The sequence below is a fragment of the Dendrobates tinctorius genome, unplaced genomic scaffold (assembly GCF_039654945.1).
Source record: "Dendrobates tinctorius isolate UK_male_01 unplaced genomic scaffold, ASM3965494v1 ptg000077l, whole genome shotgun sequence".
Classification (NCBI taxonomy): domain Eukaryota; kingdom Metazoa; phylum Chordata; class Amphibia; order Anura; family Dendrobatidae; genus Dendrobates; species Dendrobates tinctorius.
The window spans coordinates 5744826-5766936 of record NW_027361745.1 but is presented as its reverse complement, the minus strand read 5'-3'; the positions used below and the strand labels follow the sequence as shown (position 1 = coordinate 5766936).

The window sequence follows — 22111 nt, the reverse complement described above, 5'->3', positions numbered from 1 at the left end:
AGGCAGAGGAGACACACACAGCTGCTAAGGGGGAAGGAGGGAGGGGGGTCACATCTCCAGCATGTGACAAGCAAAAGTATAATCTGTAGTGTAACAATGGGAGATTCTGGAATGTTCCAGCGAAGTCATATTTTACTTATTACTACACTGTGTATACAGGCTTTTCCTTGCTGTACATACTGTATAATCTGGACCTGACTTCCAGCTTAGTTCTTTCTTTCTGTAGTTATGGAAGCTTTTATTCCTCTTATGTAGCACACTGTCCTGCCTGATATATACATCCTGTTTCTGTGTATTGTCCCCCTCATATTGCATGATCAGTGTATACCCACCAAGTTCTTATTTTATATTACGTAAGATGGTGGCTAGCACAGGCCTGAGTGGATTACCTGGAGCTTTAATATATATGTTTCATCATCATCATATATAAAAATAAATATTTGTGGAGTAACTCAGCACAGGGCAGGATGGTGAGTGGGGCACTATTAATTCCGCACATGGCGGGTAGTGAGTGGGCACTAATAACTCAGCACATGGAAGGCAGTGAGTGGGCACTAATAACTCAGCACATGGCGGGGCATTCACTGGTCACTAATAGCTCAGCACATGGCAGGGTATTCAGTGGGGAACTAATAACTCAGCACCTGGCAGGCAGTGAGTGGGCACCAATAACTCAGCACATGGCAGGGCATTCAGTGGGCACTAATAACTCAGCACCTGGTGGGGCATTCAGTGGGCACTCCTAGTGTGATGCTACACCTTGCTCTAGAGGACATATCATGGGCCCCATTTTCAGCCCTTTCTCGTCTATTGTATGTATGTTGTGTGACTGATTGGGATACAGACCTTGCAGTATTCTGCACATACACCTATGGCTGCAGGCAGCTTATACTAGACCTACATATTATATTTCTTACTATTTATGTGCAGCTGGTGATTTGAGAGCCGTGTCTGTCGTTAACTGCTGTAGAGGAGCAGGTGGCTTCTCCTCATTTATTGTTGCAGCATATTGTTAGGGGCTGGCGGAATGCATCAAATAATAAGAAGATGGTAATAAGGTTCGTTCACAGCCTGGGGTCCACCGTGCAGAGATGTTAACTGCTGCTGGCAATGGCGGACACAAAATGGCGGTATCGCACTGGACACACGTGGGTTAAATGGTACCCAGTATGTAGTGGCAATGGGCACTGTTGCTTCACAGAGCCACAGAACCACAGAACACAGATGCCATACCCTGTTGACTGTCACTAGGCACAGCTGAATCAGCGCTAGTGTACAGACACAGGACTGTGCCCCAAGGACGCGGGGTAAGAGCCTCTCTAGACCCACTAGGTGCATGGCGTCGCTCTTACAAGCACCCCTAATCGACGCTGGCTACTGTGGAGCGCAGTCCAAGTGCACAGTGGCGTACAGGCAGAGCCACTACTTGGCGCTGAAGCTCGGCCCTGCACTATCAGCCTAGGCACTACCTGGCAAGGTTGATCAACACATGCGTACCAACGGTAGGGGTTTCATAATGAGTCACTCACCAGAGACACTCATACATGCACAACACTCACTCCACATGGATTATACTAGCGCACGGCTATTCGATCCTTTTATAGCCGCAGCCTTCCAGGACCTTGCTAATGGCCCAATCTGAGCTGCTTGAGGACGTGAACATGTGACCTCTGACCACCAATGAGTGGTCGTCTCACGGGCATGCTCAGATGGGAAAAAACAGGACTTAGTCCCAGGGGTGTCTGCTCATTGCTGACTAATGCTGATTGCTTTAGCTGAACCTGGGGCAACAGCAGCAACCAGATGCATACCATTAGCCTGTGCAACATGCCAGGACCAATGTCTCTGCTGAGCAGGAACCTCAGTGGCTGTAGAAGAATGGAAGACAGCAGAGGACATGGCTTGAGATTCCCACTGTTTATATTGACCAACTCTTCTGGCTAAAGCAGTGCATTAATCTGAAGAACAGTATACCTAGCCATTGAGTCAGTGGGGAGTGACTAAGGGTGAAGTAATCAAGCAAGATGCTTTCTTTGATGATTTTGACCCAGTTAGAGCGGTTAACAGAGAACGTCATCAACTGTATTAAACAATCAACAATGGCGTGGCAGGGTTATTCGTAATGCATTCAGACATATTTATTTCAATTAATATATCCAAATATGAAAGTTATTTAAGGGTTGGTTTTGATGTTATATTGTGTATAGCTTTTAATTACTCCTTATTTATAGTATCTCTTTATATACACTCTCCTCTTTTCCAGCAGTTTCTCTTTTAGTTCAGAGTGCATTCAGTGCATATAATGCTGTGACTGCCCTTTTTCTCAGTTGGAAAAGCCATCCTGTCTGGCCTATGCTATTACGGGTGGTTCAGTCCCTCTGTCCCACTTGTCCTCTGACATATTTATGTCACTTGACAAGTGGAAAGGTTTTAAATACAAGAGTTAGGACTGTCCCACGGGGGTTGCCGTGAAGTGGTGGGATGGCTTGCACATTATTTTGATCAAAATTATGTTAACTACATACCCTTATTATTATTACTACTTTCATTCAATTTTTGCAATTTATTTTTTACTTTTTTATTTTAGGATATTTGTTTTGTGTTTTGTTTTTGGTTTTCTCTTTTCCGGTAGTAGTAGTAGTAAGTGGGTTTAACCCTCCGTCAGGAACAATATTCGCACTAACTCGTAATGGAACAATGTGCCTGTCAAGCGCAGGCTAGAAAAATGCCTAGAATATCTAATTTTCTCAATTTCAGTGATCTAAAAGTGATCAGAGACCTTCATAGGGATGTAATAAAAGAGACTACACATTATCAGGTGCAAAACAAACCCATTTACTCAACATAAAAGTAATAACTTTGATATACACAAATTTCAAAACTCCTGAGAAGCACACTTTCATTTGTAAGAAAATCTGCCTTATTTATATAAAATATCCTAAAACCTTTCTCTATCCATTCATAAAACAAGCTAAATAAACAATAGTAATGACTAAAAACATTACATACCAACCTTATAAAGTGTGATGTGTTCGGGACCAATGAGCCTGAAAAGCCAGCACAGCTATATCTTCCTTCCTGAAGCTCTGCAGACCAACTGTGGTATCAGGTTTCACACAGCAGCTAGAGCCAGGAGACTATCTGGAGGGAGGGGGTTTCCTGAAAATCTGGTGAGAAGGGAGAAATGAAAGTAGAAGAGCTGCGCCTGTCAGATCCATTGTTCCTGACGGAGGGTTAAGGAATAATTCCTGCCCAGCACAGCTACTGTATATAGTGGTGGTTTCTAGAACCAAAATCTGTGAAGTGGTGAATTATTACAGCTGGCTGCGATACCTGCAGCATAATAGATTTTGAGGCATGACAGATATCATTATACAGGTATCCGACTGTGGCCACCAACTTTATTATGGTTTACTTTCCACATTCCCCATAAAGGGATCCTCATTGCAGGATGTCTAGTGACTGATATTTTGCTGTAGTTACCGTATTATCGATCATAATTTGGTAGAGTTGCAATGATAAAATTATTCTGCTGGAGCTCTGGAATTGCGTTACTTGTAGGCACAGACTTTCCATAGCATGTAGAACTGGTTGATGAGGGCCGAGTCCATTTAAGGTGTCAAATGGCCTCGTTGGTGGTGGTCCCTTCATGGCTGTCTGTCCTGGTGCCACCCCTTTTTGGCTGTCTGTCCTGGTGCCCTTTTTGGCCGTCTGTCCTGGTGTCACCCCTTTTATGGCTGTCTGTCCTGGTGTCACCCCTTTTATGGCTGTCTGTCCTGGTGTCACCCCTTTTATGGCTGTCTGTCCTGGTGTCGCCCCTTTATGGCTGTCTGTCCTGGTGCCACCTCTTTATGGCTGTCTGTCCTGGTGCCGCCCCTTTATGTCTGTCTGTCCTGGAGTCGCCCCTTTATGGCTGTCTGTCCTGGTGCCATCTGTCATGGCTGTCTGTCCTGGTGCCGCCCCTTCATGGCTGTCTGTCCTGGTGCCGCCCCTTCATGGCTGCCTGTCCTGGTGCCGCCCCTTCATGGCTGTCTGTCCTGGTGCCACCCCTTCATGGCTGTCTGTCCTGGTGCCGCCCCTTCATGGCTGTCTGTCCTGGTGCCGCCCCTATATGGCTGTCTGTCCTGGTGCCGCCCCTTTATGACTGTCTGTCCTGTTGCCGCCCCTTTATGGCTGTCTTTCCTGGTGCTGCCCCTTTATGGCTGTCTGTCCTGGTGCCGCCCCTTTATGACTGTCTGTCCTAGGGATGCCACTTTATGGCCATCTGTCCTGGTGCCGCCCCTTTATGGCCATCTGTCCTGGTGCCGCTGTGGCGCCCCTGAGGGTTCAGTTGCCACAGAGGTACTGCACCTCCTCCTGAGGTGTGGTACCCCACCATCCAGGAAGGTTGGAGGCTCCTAACCATGCTCCAACCCTTGCATCCCACATAACACAGTAGTTCAGCAAAGCCACATTGTGGCTCCCTGCTTGGAGTGTAGCAGAGCACCTTTGGTGGCTCCCTGCTTGGAACACTAAACGTGCTGGGAGGCGGGTGGAGTTAGAATACATAAAAGAGCGGGAAGGGATAGGATTTCAGGTCAGTCAGAGAGTCACTCAGAGAGGAGTGAGGAAAGAAGATCCCTGGGAGAGGGATGGAGGAAGGAGGTGCTGCAGCAGATCTCAGTGACCTGGGTCTGCTGGCATGGGAAAGGAAAGAAAGAGAAGGACATTGAATAGAAACCTGATCTTCCATAAGAAGGAAAGACTAGTATGGAACGTAGGAGTAAAAGGGAACAGAGGACGTGGGTTAGAGGAAGAACCCTGCCTAGAAGTTCTAAGTGCAAGGCCAGGGCCCGGTCCCCGAGGTTGTATGGACACTAATGGTTCTGCAGCAGACACCGGTGGAGTAGTGGGCTGTAAATGCACTACTCCCATCTAAGACATGGGGGCACAACAGCAACATTGATAGTGAGACGGGACTCAGGAGTAAGGAGTCCCCGAAGCAGGCTACAGCTGTCTGCCATACAAGTAGAGTTCTTGGGAACATCTGTCAGGAGGAACTCCAGTGTAACTCAGTACTAGGAGATCTTCACACTTAAAGGCGCTATAGAGGAGACGTTCAGAAAGGCACATGTTGGCGGAGTGTTGGAAGGGAGCGTCCTATCTTGCCTGTAGGTCGACTGAGTCCCTGACCCGGAGGACACAGCACGGAGGCAGGCATCTGTGTGTACTACAGACTGTGAGTAAAGCTTTGGAACTACAAGCCCTGGTGTCCTCCATTCATTCCTGCGCCAACACACCAGGTACCGCTACATCTGGGTACCAGCTGCTACACTGCCTGCGCCTCTCAGCCGCCCCTCCATCTACACTGCCCTGAGACTACAGCTCCACCTGTGGGGAGCTTCACCATCTTGGCTGCAACACACCACCAGTCCCAGAGGATCTGCATGCAGCGTCGGCTTAACATCTCCCTTGCCGAACACCACAGGTGGCGTCACGAACTATTCATCAATTCTATTTCATTGTTCTTTCACCCCCTTTTGCCATGGAGCCCCAGGGCCATGGACGGGGTCACAGCTTCTGTGACAACTCCCATTGAGATCAACGGGCCCGGTGCCGAGTACCCCCACAGCCCTGGGAGGGCGATCCACCGCACCTTTATGTCCGTCTGTCCTGGTGCCGCCCCTTTATGGCTGTCTGTCCTGGTGCCGCCCCTTTATGGCTGTCTGTCCAGGTGCCGCCCCTTTATGTCCGTCTGTCCTGGTGCCGGCCCTTTATGGCTGTCTGTCCTGGTGCCGCCCCTTTATGGCTGTCTGTCCTGGTTCTATATGTCAGACAGCTGGGGGTATCACGGTACTTGTGAATCCCAATGTACTAGCACTTCACCTGACTGCTACTGTGATTCTTTTAATCCTGTGATTTAAATAAAGCTGTGGCCAGTTTGACAACCAAAACAGTGTGTTTGTGTATTTATTCTAGTGCCTAGGTTTACTGTAGTTATGGTGGATATAAGATGGAGTGGGGATCCATCCCATATCCACAAGTCATGTGACTAATGTAATCTTTTGCAATGTGTAAAATGGAGGCGGCATTTTGGGGGGTTTAAATGAATAAAATCACACATTGTTTGCACTGTCTGGGACCTGAGGATTTCTGAAAATTCATCACATTTGATATTTGACGAACAGTTCATTAGTCTCTTCATGACAGGATAAAGAAGGATTATTGGTCGTGTCAAATGTAACCATCAATTCTTACCAGTATAACTAATATCCATGAAATAAACCCATGACTGCCTGCGACTTGGGTAAAATAGCCGCAGCAGCCTTTTATTAAACATTGCCACAGACTTGGGGCGCCCACAGCCCTGGCACCCCGAACATTATATAACATTACCCAGCTGATAGGTCTGGTGCAGAGGCAGAACCCACAACCTTCCTAATCTTCCCCTGTCGCACTGCACCGGCCCAGAGAATGAGGTATTAATGACACTGAATTAGTACCCCTAACTTCACAGGACTTACACCCCCAAGTGGCCTTGGACTGTCACAGAAGCCACCATACCGTACTAGTGCCTTCCCTCCAAATGCCATCACCACTGGACCAGCCTCTAACCTGGACCTATCCCCCGCCGATGTGACAGGAAGAAGGGTGGGTGGGCAGCGGGATCCAGGGTGCAAGAGAAGGCAGGAACCCTCCCCTGTCCCTTATATATCACCACACAACCCCGCCTCCGAAACGGCCTCCCACCAATCAGACTCCAGTACACCACCACAAATCCCTCCCATCCTGATTGTCACACAAGTTAACCCCTTCACTCCCACCCTCTAAATTGTGCTGCAGCCTGTCCACCCTGCGGCTCCTTCACTTGTCTCATTTCTCAGCATTCAGTCTTTGTCCCTCCGTTAACATTCTCATCTGTTTCTCAGGTCCCAGTATCCCGCTGCTCAGATCCCTGCTCCCCTGGAAGCTGGAAAAAGGGGAAACCGACAATTCACACCTGCTGCTATGACTGCGTCCTGTGTCCAGAAGGCGAGATCTCCAATATAACCGGTATGTACAGTCTGAGGGGTGTAACCGGCATCCGGCACCTTCTTATAGAAGATAGGCTCTGCATCGACCTCATTCACACAGTGCAGAGCAGGACGTCACTCAGGGATCGGTGTGTGGGAAATCAGCCCCAGCACTGCCTGCAGCGGTCACCACCCAGCACTGTCTGCAGCGGTCACCACCCAGCACTGTCTGCATCGGGCACTGTATGCAGCGCTCACCACCCAGCACTGTCTGCACCGATCACTGGCCAGCACTGTCCGCACCGGTCACTGCCCAGCACTGTCTGCAGCGGTATCCGCCCAGCACTTTCAGCACCTATCACTGCACAGCACTGTCTGCACTGGTCACTGCCCAGCACTGTCTGCAGTGGTCACCGCCCAGCACTGTCAGCACCGATCACAGCACTGTCTGCACCGGTCACCACCCAGCACTGTCGGCAGTGGTCACTGCTCAGCACTGTCTGTACCAGTCACCACCCAGCCCTGTCTGCACCGGTCACTACACAGCACTGTCTGCATCGGTCGCCACCCAGCACTGTCTGCAGTGGTCACTGCTCAGCACTCTCTGTACCGGTCGCCACCCAGCACTGTCTGCATCGGTCACTGCTCCACACTGTCTGCATCGGTCACCACCCAGCATTGTCTGCACCAGTCACCGCCCAGCATTGTCTGCACCAGTCACCGCCCAGCACTGTCTGCATCGGTCACTGCCCAGCACTGTCTACACGAGTCACCGCTCACCACTGCCTGTACTGGTCACCACCCAGCACTGTCTGCATCGGTCACCGCCCAGCACTGTCTGCACCAGTCACCGCCCAGCACGGTCAGCACCAGTCTCCGCCCAGCACTGTCTGCACCGGTCACTGCCCAGCACTGTCTGCAGCGGTTACACGGAGGATAGAACTTCATATTTTTCAGATTTATCACACATGATAGGATTAGATCCATGGCTCAGCAGATGGTTTCACACATGATAGTTTTAGATATACAGCTCAGCAGTGAGTATCACACATGATAGGATTAGATACGTGGCTCAGCAGATTTATCACACATGATAGGATTAGATACACGGCTTACAGAAGGTATCACACAAGATAGGTTTAGATACATGACTCAGCAGATGGTATTGGAGTGCCCGCCATGGCCATGGGGTACTCGGTATGGGGCCCCTTCTTAAAGGGGCAGTGTCACAGTGGCAGTGACCTGGTCCGTGGCCCTGGGCAGCCACTAAAAGGGGAAATATTCACAAGGGATGATAAAGAGTTTGCAATAAAGTGTTTGTGATGGCACCTGTGGTTTCTGGTCAGGATTAGCGTTAAGCGATACCTTCCGATATTGGGAAATATCGGATCGGATTGGATTGGACAGATACCCCAAAAATATCGGATATCGTCGATTCCGATACCGGAATCAATGGGACACAAATATCGGAATGAAAATAAACCCTTACTTTCCTTGTACGTTAATTCTACATGAATGAAAACAACTAAGAAGAATGTAGAATGTATTGGGGGAGGTGGAGGAGACATAAAAGGCATAGAGGTTTCACCCAATCAAATGGAATAGCAGGAATAGCCCGTTTTGAGTTTTGGAAGAGGCATGCTCCTAATGGGTGCCGAAGTGGAGGCTACAGGCAACCGAGTTTGCCCCCTCCCTCTCCCTCCTTTTTGGCCGTTCGGGGAATCTCTTCCTCAGAGCTGCTCCCACCACCTTCCTGTACCTCATGCCATGATGGGTCAAGGACCTCATCATCTACACTACCCTCTTCAAACGACTGCTTCTCCTGGGTAGTCTCGACAGCACAGCACGCACCAGAAAGTGGCACCTGAGTCTCATCATCAGATGCGTACTGAGGTGTGCTGACCAAAGGCACTGGCCCATCCGCCTCTTCAGATTCAGAGAGACAAAGCTGTTGCTCATCACTGCATACTACCTCTTCATCAAATTCTCGAATGCTGCTTGGCTGGCCCCCTCTTTCCAAGCCAACAGATTCAGAGAACAGAAGTAGAGATGACTCCTGTCCAGGGCTCTCTGACTGCCTGGGCAATTTGGCAGGTGGTGAAGAGACAGATGGTTGCTCTTCAGGGCTCTGGACCTGAGAGGATCTGGAACTAATTGAAGTCAATGCATTAGCTGCCATCCATCCGACAATGGCTTCAATTTGTTCGTCCCGCAGCAGTGGGGTATGGCTAGCGCCTACAAAGCTGCGCATAAAGGACTGTTCCCTGGGAAAACGGGGGGGATGCTGAGTCACTGGTGCCCGCAGCAGGCACAGAATCCCCACATCCACTCCCTGCAGAAACTCCAAGCCCATGACCACGTGCCTTACTCCCTGCCTTCTTCATCTTGGTAGACTGATAAAGATAGGCAGAAAAGTACTAAGGGCTTAGTGTGCTTATTCCTGAACAGCTGCTAACAGGTATAAGAAACACTAATTTTATAAAGTGTGGACTAGACTTTAATATGAGCTAATGTGGCCTACACAACTGTAAAGTGGAGTGTTTGGTGAACTTTATTAACTTTTTTTTTCCACAAAAAGACACTGGATGTGCCCAAAGATGTAAAACCGATAGTATTACAAACTTTTTGTAGCTATTACAATGCAGGAAGGTAACCTACAATGCAATAGATGAGGCTCCATAAAATAGGCTAATACTAATTTGGCTGGGGCTGCAGGGCACAAGCTAGCAGAAAGGCTCCTCTATCTACTCCTATATAGTGTTTGCAAATATTCTAGCTGGATACGGAAAGAACCACACTAATAGGAGAAATCTGGAAAAATGAGCAGCACTAATGCAAAAAAGGACAATGTATGAGGCAGTGACACACGCTGAGCGGACTACAACCGGAGGTGGCTGCAGAACACACTACAGCGTGAGCTGCACTCACACACAGAGACCTCGCAGACAGCCATGAACAGTGCTGCAAGGCTGCAGAAAAGCTTCTCTATCTACTCCTATTTAGTGTTTTCAAGCAATCTAGCTGGATACGGATGGAACCACACTAATAGGAGAAATCTGGAAAAATGAGCAGCACTAATGCAAAAAAGGACAATGTATGAGGCAGTGATGCACACTGAGTGGACTACAACCGGAGGTGGCTGGATGCAGAACACACTACAGCGTGAGCTGCACTCACACACAGAGACCTCGCAGACAGCCGTGAACAGCGCTGCAAGGCAAAAGAAAGCTACAGCGGTTGATAAAGTAGCCTGGGTAAAGCACAATATAGCAAATCGCTAGGTCACACTGTCCCTCAGAACAGCAGCGTCCTATCCTTAACTGAATTTACAGCAGTGTGAACCCAAAATGGCGGCGGCTTTTATAGTGCATCATGACATCATTTCAGCAGCGAATCACAGCCATGCCAGTAGTTGCATGCCTAACATGCTCTAACAGGATGTGCCCACACTTCTTAGGATCCTCATTGGCTGAATAAAATCATCCTGGCTCATTGCATTATGAGAACTTTTGATTCTCATTTTCGATATACTAAAAGTATCGGAACTCAGTAACGGAATTCCGATACCGAAAATATCGGTCGATACTCGATATTGCAGTATCGGAATGCTCAACACTAGTCAAGGAGTGACCAATGTTGCAGAGCAGATCCTCTGGGACTGATGGTATGATGCAGTAGAGTTGGAATAGCTCTCCACAGGCAGAGCTGTTGTCCTAGGGCAGTAGTTGTTGTCATAAATGTCAAGTTTAATGATGGTAGATGTAGCAGTGCTGAGTGAGTGTTGAGTTAAAAATTCAGAGGACACAGCTGGGTGCAGTTCCAAAGCTTTACTGACAGTTCTAGTGTGCACAGATGCCTGCTTGGTGCTGCGTCCTCCAGGTGAAGGGCTCAATCAACTCCCAGGCAGATGGAGCACACCTTTCCTCACTCCCATCTATATATGCCTTTCCTGGCTGTCTCACAGTGTTGCTTTCTCGCCTCTTCCTACGCAACACCTCACAGTAAGTGTACCAGGCCAGAAGCCGCGGACCTTGTCGGGTAAAGTAAAGTACTCTACATTTCCTTTTGGCTGCCTTTCCGGTGAAGATTGCTGTGGTTAGTGGCTGAGGTACCTAAAGGTGCCACACCTGTTGGCTCGCTAGCTGAGTCCGTTGTAGACTACACTGGGCTAGGGGCCAAGACCCTTCTGCAACCTGACGTCCGTCAGTGTAGAATGAGCCCCACGGGTGGCTCCCACCCAGCCCATGCCTCTGGGATCCCTTCCCTGTACAGGGAGCTTCTTTCTGTATCTATTCCTTCGAGCAGCTCCTCCAGACCAAGAGCTACTCCACATACATCCTTCCACCTCTTCCCCAATGGAAGACTCTCCTAACTTCCCTTCTATTCTCCCACTCTGAACCCTCTAGCTCCACCCACCTCCCAACACCCTTTATGACCCAAGCAGGTGTTATCCAGGGTCCGTGCTACTCTAGGGTGTGTGTTGGATGCAGGTGTAAGGCTATGTGCACATGTTGCGGATTCTGCTGCGGATCCGCAGCGGATTTGGCCCTGAAGATTCTCCTGCGGTGCACAGTACTATTCACACATGATAGGATTAGATACACTGCTCAGCAGACAGTATCACACAGGATAGGATTAGATACACAGCTCAGCAGATGGTATCATACATGATAGGATTAGATACACAGCTCATCAGACAGTATCACACGTGATAGGATTAGATAAATGGCTCAGCAGATGGTTTCACACAGGATAGTATTTCACTGTGTGCAGAATTATTAGACAAATGAGTATTTTGATCACATCATCCTTTTTATACATGTCCTACTCCAAGCTGAAAAGGCTTGAAAGCCACCTGCCAATTATGTAAATCAGGTGATTTGCATCTCTAATGAAGAGGGGTGTGGTCTAATGACATCAACACCCTATACACCCTTTTCCAATCTCTGCTCTGAATCCACTCCTGTGTCTCCATTCAATGTCAGCAAGCAGTTAATCCTGAATGCTATCTGTGTTTTCAACTCTGCAAGCTTATATCTGGTAACCAGCTTTTCCAATCTCTGCTCTGAATCCACTCCTGTGTCTCCATTCAATGTCAGCAAGCAGTTAATCCTGAATGCTATCTCTGTGTTTTCAACTCTGCAAGCTTATATCTGGTATATAGTTTTTTCAACTTACTCTGCTTGTCCCCTTATGTTGTGAGGTCAAGAAACTTTTCAAAGTGCTTTATGATCCATGTAGTGCTGGACATGTGTTTATTTGACCACAACATTTTATTGGGTCCTGGTGTCTCAATTTAGTGTGATTGATTAACGAGAAGAGAGCCAACAAAAAAGGAAAAAAAAAAAAAAAAACTTAGCCTTAACCTCCTATATATTCAGACCTAGCTAGGGGGAGCATTTATGCAGGGGGCATTTATGCACATGTAATCGAAGTACATGTATCAAAGTACTATTGGCAGTTATAACATGGCAGTTAGACAGGGCAGGAGACAGGTAAGACATTTATATACATCTACTCCCTATACATTTGGAGTACAACAAATATATACCATATGCATTTGTGTAGTTTATATCCTGGCCTCTGCATTCACACACATCCACCGCCCTGGCATTAACTCTCTACACTCCATTCATATCTGCCCCTCGCTTCTTTCCTCTCCTATGAATAGCACTCACGCTCTTTTCACATTGTTAAATTGCACAGATCCAGTCAGTCCCACCATTCAACATCAGAGACGCTCTCACAAATCACTTAACCATCTGCTCACTCTTTCTATCCTCCTTCTCCTAGTCGCAGGAGACATTGCTCCCAACCCTGGTCCGCCATGTTATAGAAAGTCAAACCCCCCGACTGCTACACTCAGAAACCCCTCTAATCTTATTAATATTCCCTGTATGCCATCTGTCTCTCTTAATTGTGCACTTTGGAATTCTCGCTCAGTGTGTAACAAACTCTCCTTCATCCATGACTTCTTCCTTTCTAATTCTCTTAACCTCCTGGCACTTACTGAAACCTGGATCCAGCAGTCAGACACTACCGCTGCTGCTCCTCTTTCATACGGGGGGCTACACTTCTCTCATACCCCAAGATCAGACAATAGAGCAGGTGGAGGCGTTGGTCTGCTCCTATCATCAAAATGTACCTTTCAGGTTATCCCTCAAGTACCCTCACTTGTCTTCCCTTTTTTTGAGGTCCATGCCGTCAGACTCTACACCCCCCTCTCCATGCGAGTGGCGGTGGTGTATCGTCCTCCCGGCCCCTCCCATCAGTTCCTGGATCATTTTGCCACTTGGCTTCCACATTTTCTCTCCTGTGACATCCCTACCCTCATCATGGGAGATTTCAACATCCCCATTGCTCTTCCCCTCTCCCCATCTGCTACTCACCTTTTATCTCTAACCTCCTCATTTGGCCTTTCGCAGCTTACTAATTCTCCAACGCATGAAGACGGAAACTCCCTCGACTTGGTCTTCTCTCGGCTTTGTGCAGTGGATGATTTTGCAAACTCCCCTCTCCCGCTCTCTGACCACAATCTTCTTTCATTCTCTATAAAGAACTGCCAGGCTGCTCAGGTCACCCCCACTGTCCAGACTTATAGAAACACACAGGCCATTAACACCCAGAAACTTATGAAGAACTTGCAGTCTTCATTGGCCCCTATCTCCTCCCTCTCATGTCCTATTTCTGCATTGAAGCATTACAATGAAACACTTCAAAGTGCCCTGGATGAATTTTCACCCCCTATAAATAGAACACCACAACGCAGACGGCAACAACCCTGGCACACTGTGCAAACACGTTTCCTGCAGCGGTGCTCCAGGTGCGCCGAACGTCTGTGGAGAAAATCCAATCTACATGAAGATTTCATCCATTTTAAGTTTATGCTTAGAACATACAACACTGCCCTTCACCTCTCCAAACAAACCTATTTCAACACCCTCATCACCTCACTGTCAAATAACCCGAAACGTCTCTTTGACACTTTTCATTCTCTACTCAATCCAAGAGTACAGGCCCCAACCACAGAGCTCAGAGCTGACGATCTGGCTAATTACTTCAAAGAAAAAATTGACCCGATTCGACAGGAAATTATCTCCCAATCACCTCATACCACGCACTGTCCTCCCTCCCCCACTGCATCTAGCTCACTCTCTGATTTTGAACCAGTCACAGAAGAAGAAGTAAGCAGGCTCCTTGCATCTTCTCGCCCAACTACTTGCACCAGTGACCCATTTCCGTCACATCTCCTCCAGTCCCTTTCCCCTGCTGTCACCCCTCACCTAACTAAAATATTTAACCTCTCTCTCTCTTCTGGTATTTTTCCCTCCTCATTTAAGCATGCCATCATACATCCACTACTTAAAAAACCATCCCTCGACCAAAACTGTGCCGCTAACTATAGACCTGTCTCTAATCTTCCCTTTATCTCTAAACTCCTGGAACGCCTGGTCCACTCCCGTCTTATCCGCTATCTCTCAGAAAACTCTGTTCTCGACCCTCTCCAATCCGGTTTCCGCTCTTTACACTCCACTGAAACTGCCCTCACTAAAGTCTCTAATGATCTGCTAACAGCTAAATCAAATGGTCATTACTCCATGCTAATTCTCTTGGATCTCTCTGCAGCATTCGACACTGTGGATCATCAGCTCCTCCTCACTATGCTCCGTTCCATTGGCCTCAAGGACACCGTTCTCTCCTGGTTCTCCTCCTATCTCTCTGACCGCTCCTTTACTGTATCATTTGCCGGTTCCTCCTCCTCTCACCTTCCCCTTACTGTTGGGGTCCCCCAAGGAACGGTTCTAGGCCCCCTCCTCTTCTCCTTGTACACTGCCCCTATTGGTCAAACAATCAGTAGATTTGGGTTCCAGTACCATCTCTATGCTGATGACACCCAATTATACGCTTCTTCTCCTGACATCACGCCAGCCTTTCTAGAAAACACCGGCGATTGTCTAAACGCTGTGTCTAATATCATGTCCTCACTATATCTGAAACTGAACCTGTCAAAAACTGAACTCCTGGTGTTTCCTCCCTCTACTACCTGACATTGCTATTTCTGTGGGTGGCTCCACTATTACTCCCCAGCAACAGGCCTGCTGTCTTGGGGTCATACTTGATTCCGAGCTTTCCTTTGCCCCCCACATTCGATTACTGGCTCGCTCTTGTCATCTGCACCTCAAAAACATTTCTAGAATTCGACCTTTTCTTACTTTTGACTCTGCAAAAACTCTTACTGTTTCTCTTATTCATTCTCGTCTTGACTATTGTAACTCTCTTCTAATCGGTCTCCCTCTTACCAAACTCTCCCCTCTCCAATCTGTCTTGAATGCTGCAGCCAGGATCATATTCCTCACCAATCGTTACACCGATGCCTCTACCTTGTGCCAGTCATTACACTGGCTACCCATCCACTCCAGAATTCAGTATAAACTTATTACCCTCACCCACAAAGCCCTCCATGGCTCAGCACCACCCTACATCTCCTCCCTTGTTTCAGTATACCACCCTACCCGTGCCCTCCGTTCTGCTGATGACCTGAGGTTAGTATCCTCAATAGTCAGAACCTCCCACTCCCGTCTCCAAGACTTTACACGTGCCGCGCCAATTCTTTGGAATGCACTTCCCAGGTCAATACGATTAGTCCCCAATACCCACAATTTTAAGCGTGCCCTGAAAACACATTTTTTCAGACTGGCCTATCGCCTCACCACATTAACCTAATCTATCCCTGTGTGGCACAGCCAAAATTTTTACCATAACCAGATTTCCTGCATCATGTTCCCACATGCTTTATGCATCCATTAGCCCTCTGTGTCTGTACTGTTACACACTTAACATTATGGCTGGTCCATACAATCAGGTCAACTGTTACCACCCACCTTTCGTGTCTCCCTTTTTTCCTCATAGACTGTAAGCTTGCGAGCAGGGCCCTCATTCCTCTTGGTATTTGTTATAATCTACTGTATGTGATTATTGTTATGCTGTAATGTCTATTGTCTGTATAAATCCCCTCTGAAATGTAAAGTGCTGCAGAATATGTCGGCGCTATAAAAATAAAATTTATTATTATTATTATTATATAAGGTGTGTTTGTTAGGTAACTTCCTTTCCTTTGGCAAAATGGGTCAGAAGACAGATTTGATGGACTCTGAAAAGTCAAAAATTGTGCGATGTCTTGCAGAGGAATGCAGCAGTCTTGAAATTGCCAAACTTTTGAAGCGTGATCACTGAACAATCAAGCATTTTATGGCAAATATCCAACAGGGTCGCAAGAAGAGTGTTGATATAAAAAAGGCGCAAAATAACTGCCCATGAATTGAGGAAAATCAAGCGTGAAGCTGCCAAGATGCCATTTGCCACCAGTTTTGCCATATTTCAGAGCTGCAATGTTACTGGAGTGTCAAAAAGCACAAGGTGTGGCATACTCATATACATGGCCAAGGTAAGGAAGACTGGAAAATGACCACCTTTGAACAAGAAACAAGATAAAACGGCAAGACTGGGCCAAGAAATATCTTAAGACTGATTTTTCTAAGGTTTTATGGACTGATGAAATGAGAGTGACTCTTGAGGGGCCAGATGGATGGGCCCGAGGCTGGATCAGTAAAGGGCAGAGAGCTCCATTCTGACTCAGTCACCAGCAGGGTGGAGGTGGGGTACTGGTATGGGCTGGTATCATCAAAGATGAACTTGTGGGACCTTTTCGGGTTGATGATGGAGTGAAGCTCATCTCCAAGACCTACTGCCAGTTTCTGGAAGACACCTTCTTCAAGCAGTGGTGCAGGAACAAGTCGGTATCTTTCAAGAAAAACATGATTTTCATGCAGGACAATGCTCCATCACATGCATCCAAATACGCCACAGCGTGGCTGGCCAGTAAAGGTCTAAAAGAAGAAAAAATAATGACATGGCCCACTTGTTCACCTAATCTAAACCCCATAGAGAACCTGTGGTCCCTCATAAAATGTGAGATCTACAGGGAGGGAAAACAGTACACCTCTCGGAATAGTGTCTGGGAGGCTGTGGTGGCTGCTGCACGCAATGTTGATCGTAAACACATCAAGCAACTGACAGAATCTATGGATGGAAGGAAGGTGAGTGTCATCGTAAAGAAAGGTGGCTATATTGGTCACAGATTTTTTTGTTTTTGAATGTCAGAAATGTTTATTTCTAAATTTTGTGTTATATTGGTTTACCTGGTGAAAATAAACACGTGAGATGGGTATATATTTGTTTTTTATTAAGTTGCCTAATAACTCTGCACAGTAAGGCTAGTTTCACATTTGCGCCATTTTGCGCAGCATTTTTTGCGCACTTGAAACGCTATGAAAAAATGCTTGCAAACGCATGTCAACGCAGTGATTTTTTTAAGCATCAGTGTGCGCATGGCAACAAAAATACACAGCGTTTGCATGCGTTTTTGCATGCATTTGCGTTTTTTATGCGCATGCGTTGTCTAGGTGTCGCATTTCACAGGATGAAAATCCTTGCAAAATTCTTGAAACAGACTCCACTATTGGGACACCAGTGGGCATGTCATGGGAATTCTTTATATATACCCTGTTTACAGCTGAATTCTTCAGATTTGCTTGCTTTTTCCTTTGTCAACATGGATCTGGAAGAGTTTTCACTTCAACTTGGATCTGGACATCGCGCTGGCTCATGCTTTTGCATTTGCTTGCCAGCAACAAAGGGACAAAGGGAGAGAGAGACAGCGAAGACGGCAGCGGGGGCATTTGTGGATACATCCGATTATTGAACTCCGGGAGAGCCATGGAGCGTACCACACCCTCTACAGCGAGCTCCAAGCAAACCTGGAGAAATTTACTGACTATACCCGAATGTCCCAAGAAAGCTTCAGGGATTTGCTTGCTCGTGTTCAAGAATCCATCCGGAGACAGGACACACAGCTCCGTCGTGCGATTCCTCCTGAGGAACGGCTCCTGGTCACATTACGGTAGGTAATATTGAAAAACCAATGCCTGCATAATTTTCTTTGTTCTGCCATGTACTATTCCAAAGCCTGCAGAATTATTTTTATGGCATGTAGTAAACAAAAGCCTGCAGAATTATTGTTATGCCATGTACTATTTTTTTTATTATTTTAAAAAACCATATACATAAATATTAATTTTTGTCTTTCTCAGTTTCACAGATTCCTGGCTACTGGAGAGAGCCTCTCTTCACTCCACTTCCAGTACCGGATTGGAATAACCACCTTGTCGGCAATAGTTGCGGACACCTGCCGGGTTTTGTGGGACGTTCTCTGTCCAGAATTTATGCCCCTGCCCACCGCGGAAAAGTGGATTGAAATAGCTGAAAAATTCTGGACAGTCTGCAATTTCCCCAACTGTTTGGGAGTGGTGGATGCAGAGGTGTAGCTAGGGTTTTGGTTCAGGGGGGGCGAAACATATATATTCCATTATTGTGGTGTCAGTGCAGGCCACAATAAAGGAAGAGAGAGCATCACATGATGCTCCCTCTCCCATCATTAACCTCTTCCTCTGACACAGCGGGCGCACGATGACGTCACGTCATCGCGTCCCCTCTGTGTGCCGGTCTGACTGAAGCGCAGCTCCTGCTATCAGAGCAGAGCTGCCGCCGAAATCAGCATGGGAGCGAGGAGGAGAGGTGAGTATAGTTTGTTTTTTTTTTAATTTATATAGTGAGTCCTGGTTGCATGATTATGATACCCCATATGGGGGGGCAGCATAATACCTGTATGAGCGGGCAGCATGATATACCCCGTATGAGGGGGGGCAGCATGATACCTCGTAGGAGTGTGGTAGTATAATACCCCTTATGAGAAGTGGGCAGCATGATACCCCATATAATGGAGGGCAGCATATTACCCCATATAAGGGAGGGCAGCATGCTACTCTATGAGGGAGGCTGCATTATATTCTGAAGGGGCTACATTATATTTTTTGGGGGCACAGTATTATACCATATGAAGGGGGCTACATTATAGAGAAAGAAAGAACAGAAAGATTAGAAGGAGAAAGAAAGAAAAATATTAGGAGGAAGAAAGATTAGAAGGAGGAAGAAAGATTAGAGAAAAAGAACAGAGAAAGAGAGGAAAGAAAGAACAGAGAGAGAGAGAGAGAGAAAGAAAGAACAGAGAGAGAAAGAAAGAACAGAGAGAGAGAAATAAAGATTAGAGTGAAAGAAAGAAGGGAAAGAAAGAACAGAGCGAAAGAACAGAGAGAGAGAAAGGAAGAGGGGAAAGAAAGAAAGAACAGAGAGAGAAAGAAACAGAGAGAGAAAGAACACAGCGAGAGAAAGAACACACAGAAAGAAAGAAAGATTCTATAAAGATACTATAGCAGCCCAGCTCCCATTGTAGTGCCCACCTGAGCCTCCCAGTGCAGGACATATCATGATCCGCTCCCATGGCCGACATCCCAGAGTGCAAGGCGATCCCGCTGTCGGAGGAGACGGTGATGATTATGATGCATTCCCAGAGGTGCCTCCATGATTCCATCACAATCTCCTCCCGAAATTACCTCATTTCCGGTCAGCTTCCAGCACGTCACTTTCGGTGGAACATCATGTTCAAATTTTAAAGTGCTCCTCGGGGCTCTGCCATGTACTCATGTGTCCACGGGAAAATTAAGCTCCCGACAGAAAAATCGAGACGGTTGGGAGGTATGAATGCTCCCCACCAGACACCTTGTACACGCATAGCTCCACACACCTCATACACACACGGTTCCACTTTGTATGCCTCGTACACACACGGCTCCACTCAGTACACACATGGCTTCACTCTGTAAACCTTGTATACATGCGGCTCTGCTCCATACACCTCGCACACATGCGACTCCGCTCCATGCACCTCATACACACGTGGCTCAGCTCCGTACACACGCGGCTCCACTCCGTAACTCGTACACACGCGGCTCCGCTCCATGCACCTCGTACACACACAGCTCTGCTACATGCACCCTGTCAACCCCTCCAGAACCCACACAGAAACTTCCCTTCATCCAGCACCATGAGATCCAGCACAGCAGAGTCCTGCATACACTGAGAGGCCCCTGATCATGTGACCCCTTACTCCTCCCCTCCTGTGACCTCATCACAGGTCCTGTGCACCCAGAAGAGATTAGAGCTACGCTACTGCTCCAATCCCAGGACGCCATGACAACCAGCACAGCAGAGTCCTGCATAGTGCATACAGTCAGTGAGGCCCCTGACCATGTGACCTCAACTCCTCCCCTCCTGTGACCTCATCACAGGTCCTGCTGCATAGAAGATAACATAGGGGCAGAGCAGGGAGATGATCGATTCTCCCTCTCTGCTGCAGATACAGTTAAGTGTAAATCTGGCTGGGCCCCCTCAGAGTGCGGGGCCCGGGGCGACCGCCCCCTCTGGTAGTTATGCTACTGGGTGGATGGGAAACACATCCGGATAATCAAACCCAAAAGACGTGGATCAGAGTACTACAAGTACAAAAAGTACTTTTCTACAGTACTCATGGCCATTGCGGATGCAGACTGTATGTTTGTTGCAGTGGACATTGGGGCATTTGGCCGTGGGAATGACTCCCAGGCTTTTAAAAACTCTGACATGGGCCGGAGGTTTTATGGGAACCATTTCAATTTCCACATGCCACAGCCTCTTACCCACACCGAAGGTCCGCCACAGCCATTTGTAATGGTTGGGGATGAGGCCTTTCAAATGTGCCAAAACATGCTGAAACCCAACTCCAGGCTGGACTTGGACCACAACAAAAAAATCTTTAATTACAGACTGACCAGGGTCCGAAGAACTGTAGAGTGTGCCTTTGGTATTCTTGTCTCCAGATGGCGCATTCTCACCACAGCAAATAATCTGAAACTGGAAACAGTGTATGAGGTGGTGAAGGCGTGTCGGGTTCTTCATAATTTTGCGATGGCTAAAGAGCACCCTAACTTTGAATTCGATGATACAGCTCCAAACTCATTGCCTGAATTCACTCAGCACCCTCTCAGGTCATCCGTTGAAGTTGGCCAAATGAAGGACCAAATTGTGGCCTACTTTATCTCAGATGTAAGATGGGTGGAATGGCAAGATCGAATGGTGTAAAAATGTTTTCTTGTGTGTATGTTAATAAAAAACCTGTTTTGATACCTGTACCGAGTGCACTGCTTTTATACACTCCGATACAATAATCACCTGCCCAGGTGTACCAGTGAATTCATGATGCTGTGTTTTGTATATCATGAATTTACTAGTACTCCTGACCAGGTGACTCTACATACACACAATTTGTATGACCTTTATCATCTCTACAGTTTGTGTTTAATTTGCAGCGACGGTGGAGATAATACAACTAATATTTGTGTCACCTGGCCTGATGTTACAAATAGTGATTTGGGGATGCTCTAGCATCCTTCACTCTTTATGACACCTGACCATGTGACTATAAATATTATTTGTAGGATCACCACTGTGGCTTGAGTATGAACGCAGACTGGAGAGATAATAAAGTTTATACAACTTCTACAATCCCCAGGCCTGGTGTCATGCTGAAGTGAGGATGCCCAAAATAACATATCCTGACTTCAGAATGTTATCACACATGGGCAGGTGAATACACATATGAGTTAAACTGCAGCATCGCTCCAGTCTGCGTGAAATAGATAATGCAGACTGAAGTGACGCTGCAGGTTAACTCATATGTGTATTCACCTGCCCAGGTGTGATATATAGTTATGATACAAGGCCAGGGTATTGTACATATGATGTGTATTTTCCCCATCATCTCAGTTTATACACCGCATACTGAATAAAGGATGTGGCTAATTACAAGGTATATCTAGAATCCCCTGGCCTTGTGTCACAAATAGTGAAATGATGATGGTAAAAACACACCATCCTCAATTAACTTTTTATAATACCTGGCATTGTAATGATAGATAAGCCTTGCAATCAACACCACCCTCTATTCAGTCTGTGCAATATTTGCAGACACTAAAGGTGGTGAAAATACATGCCATATATTTGTGTTTTTGACTACACATATCTCCAGGAATGACACAAAACATGTGTCAGTAATGGAGCTATATGGTGGCAAAAATGCAAAGTGTACGGTGCAGTGTGTATAGGTGGAGAAAGGCACAATAAGCAAA

At 47.1% G+C, this 22111-nt stretch overlaps 1 protein-coding gene across 1 annotated transcript in view; it reads left to right on the top strand.

The window, feature by feature from the left end:
* Positions 1-22111, top strand: part of LOC141096664 (vomeronasal type-2 receptor 26-like) — a 39906-nt gene that overhangs the window by 10109 nt on the left and 7686 nt on the right. The window contains exon 2 of the mRNA XM_073583377.1: positions 6909-7032. Coding sequence (XP_073439478.1) covers positions 6909-7032 — 124 coding nt within the window. The remainder of the gene's footprint in view (positions 1-6908; positions 7033-22111) is intronic.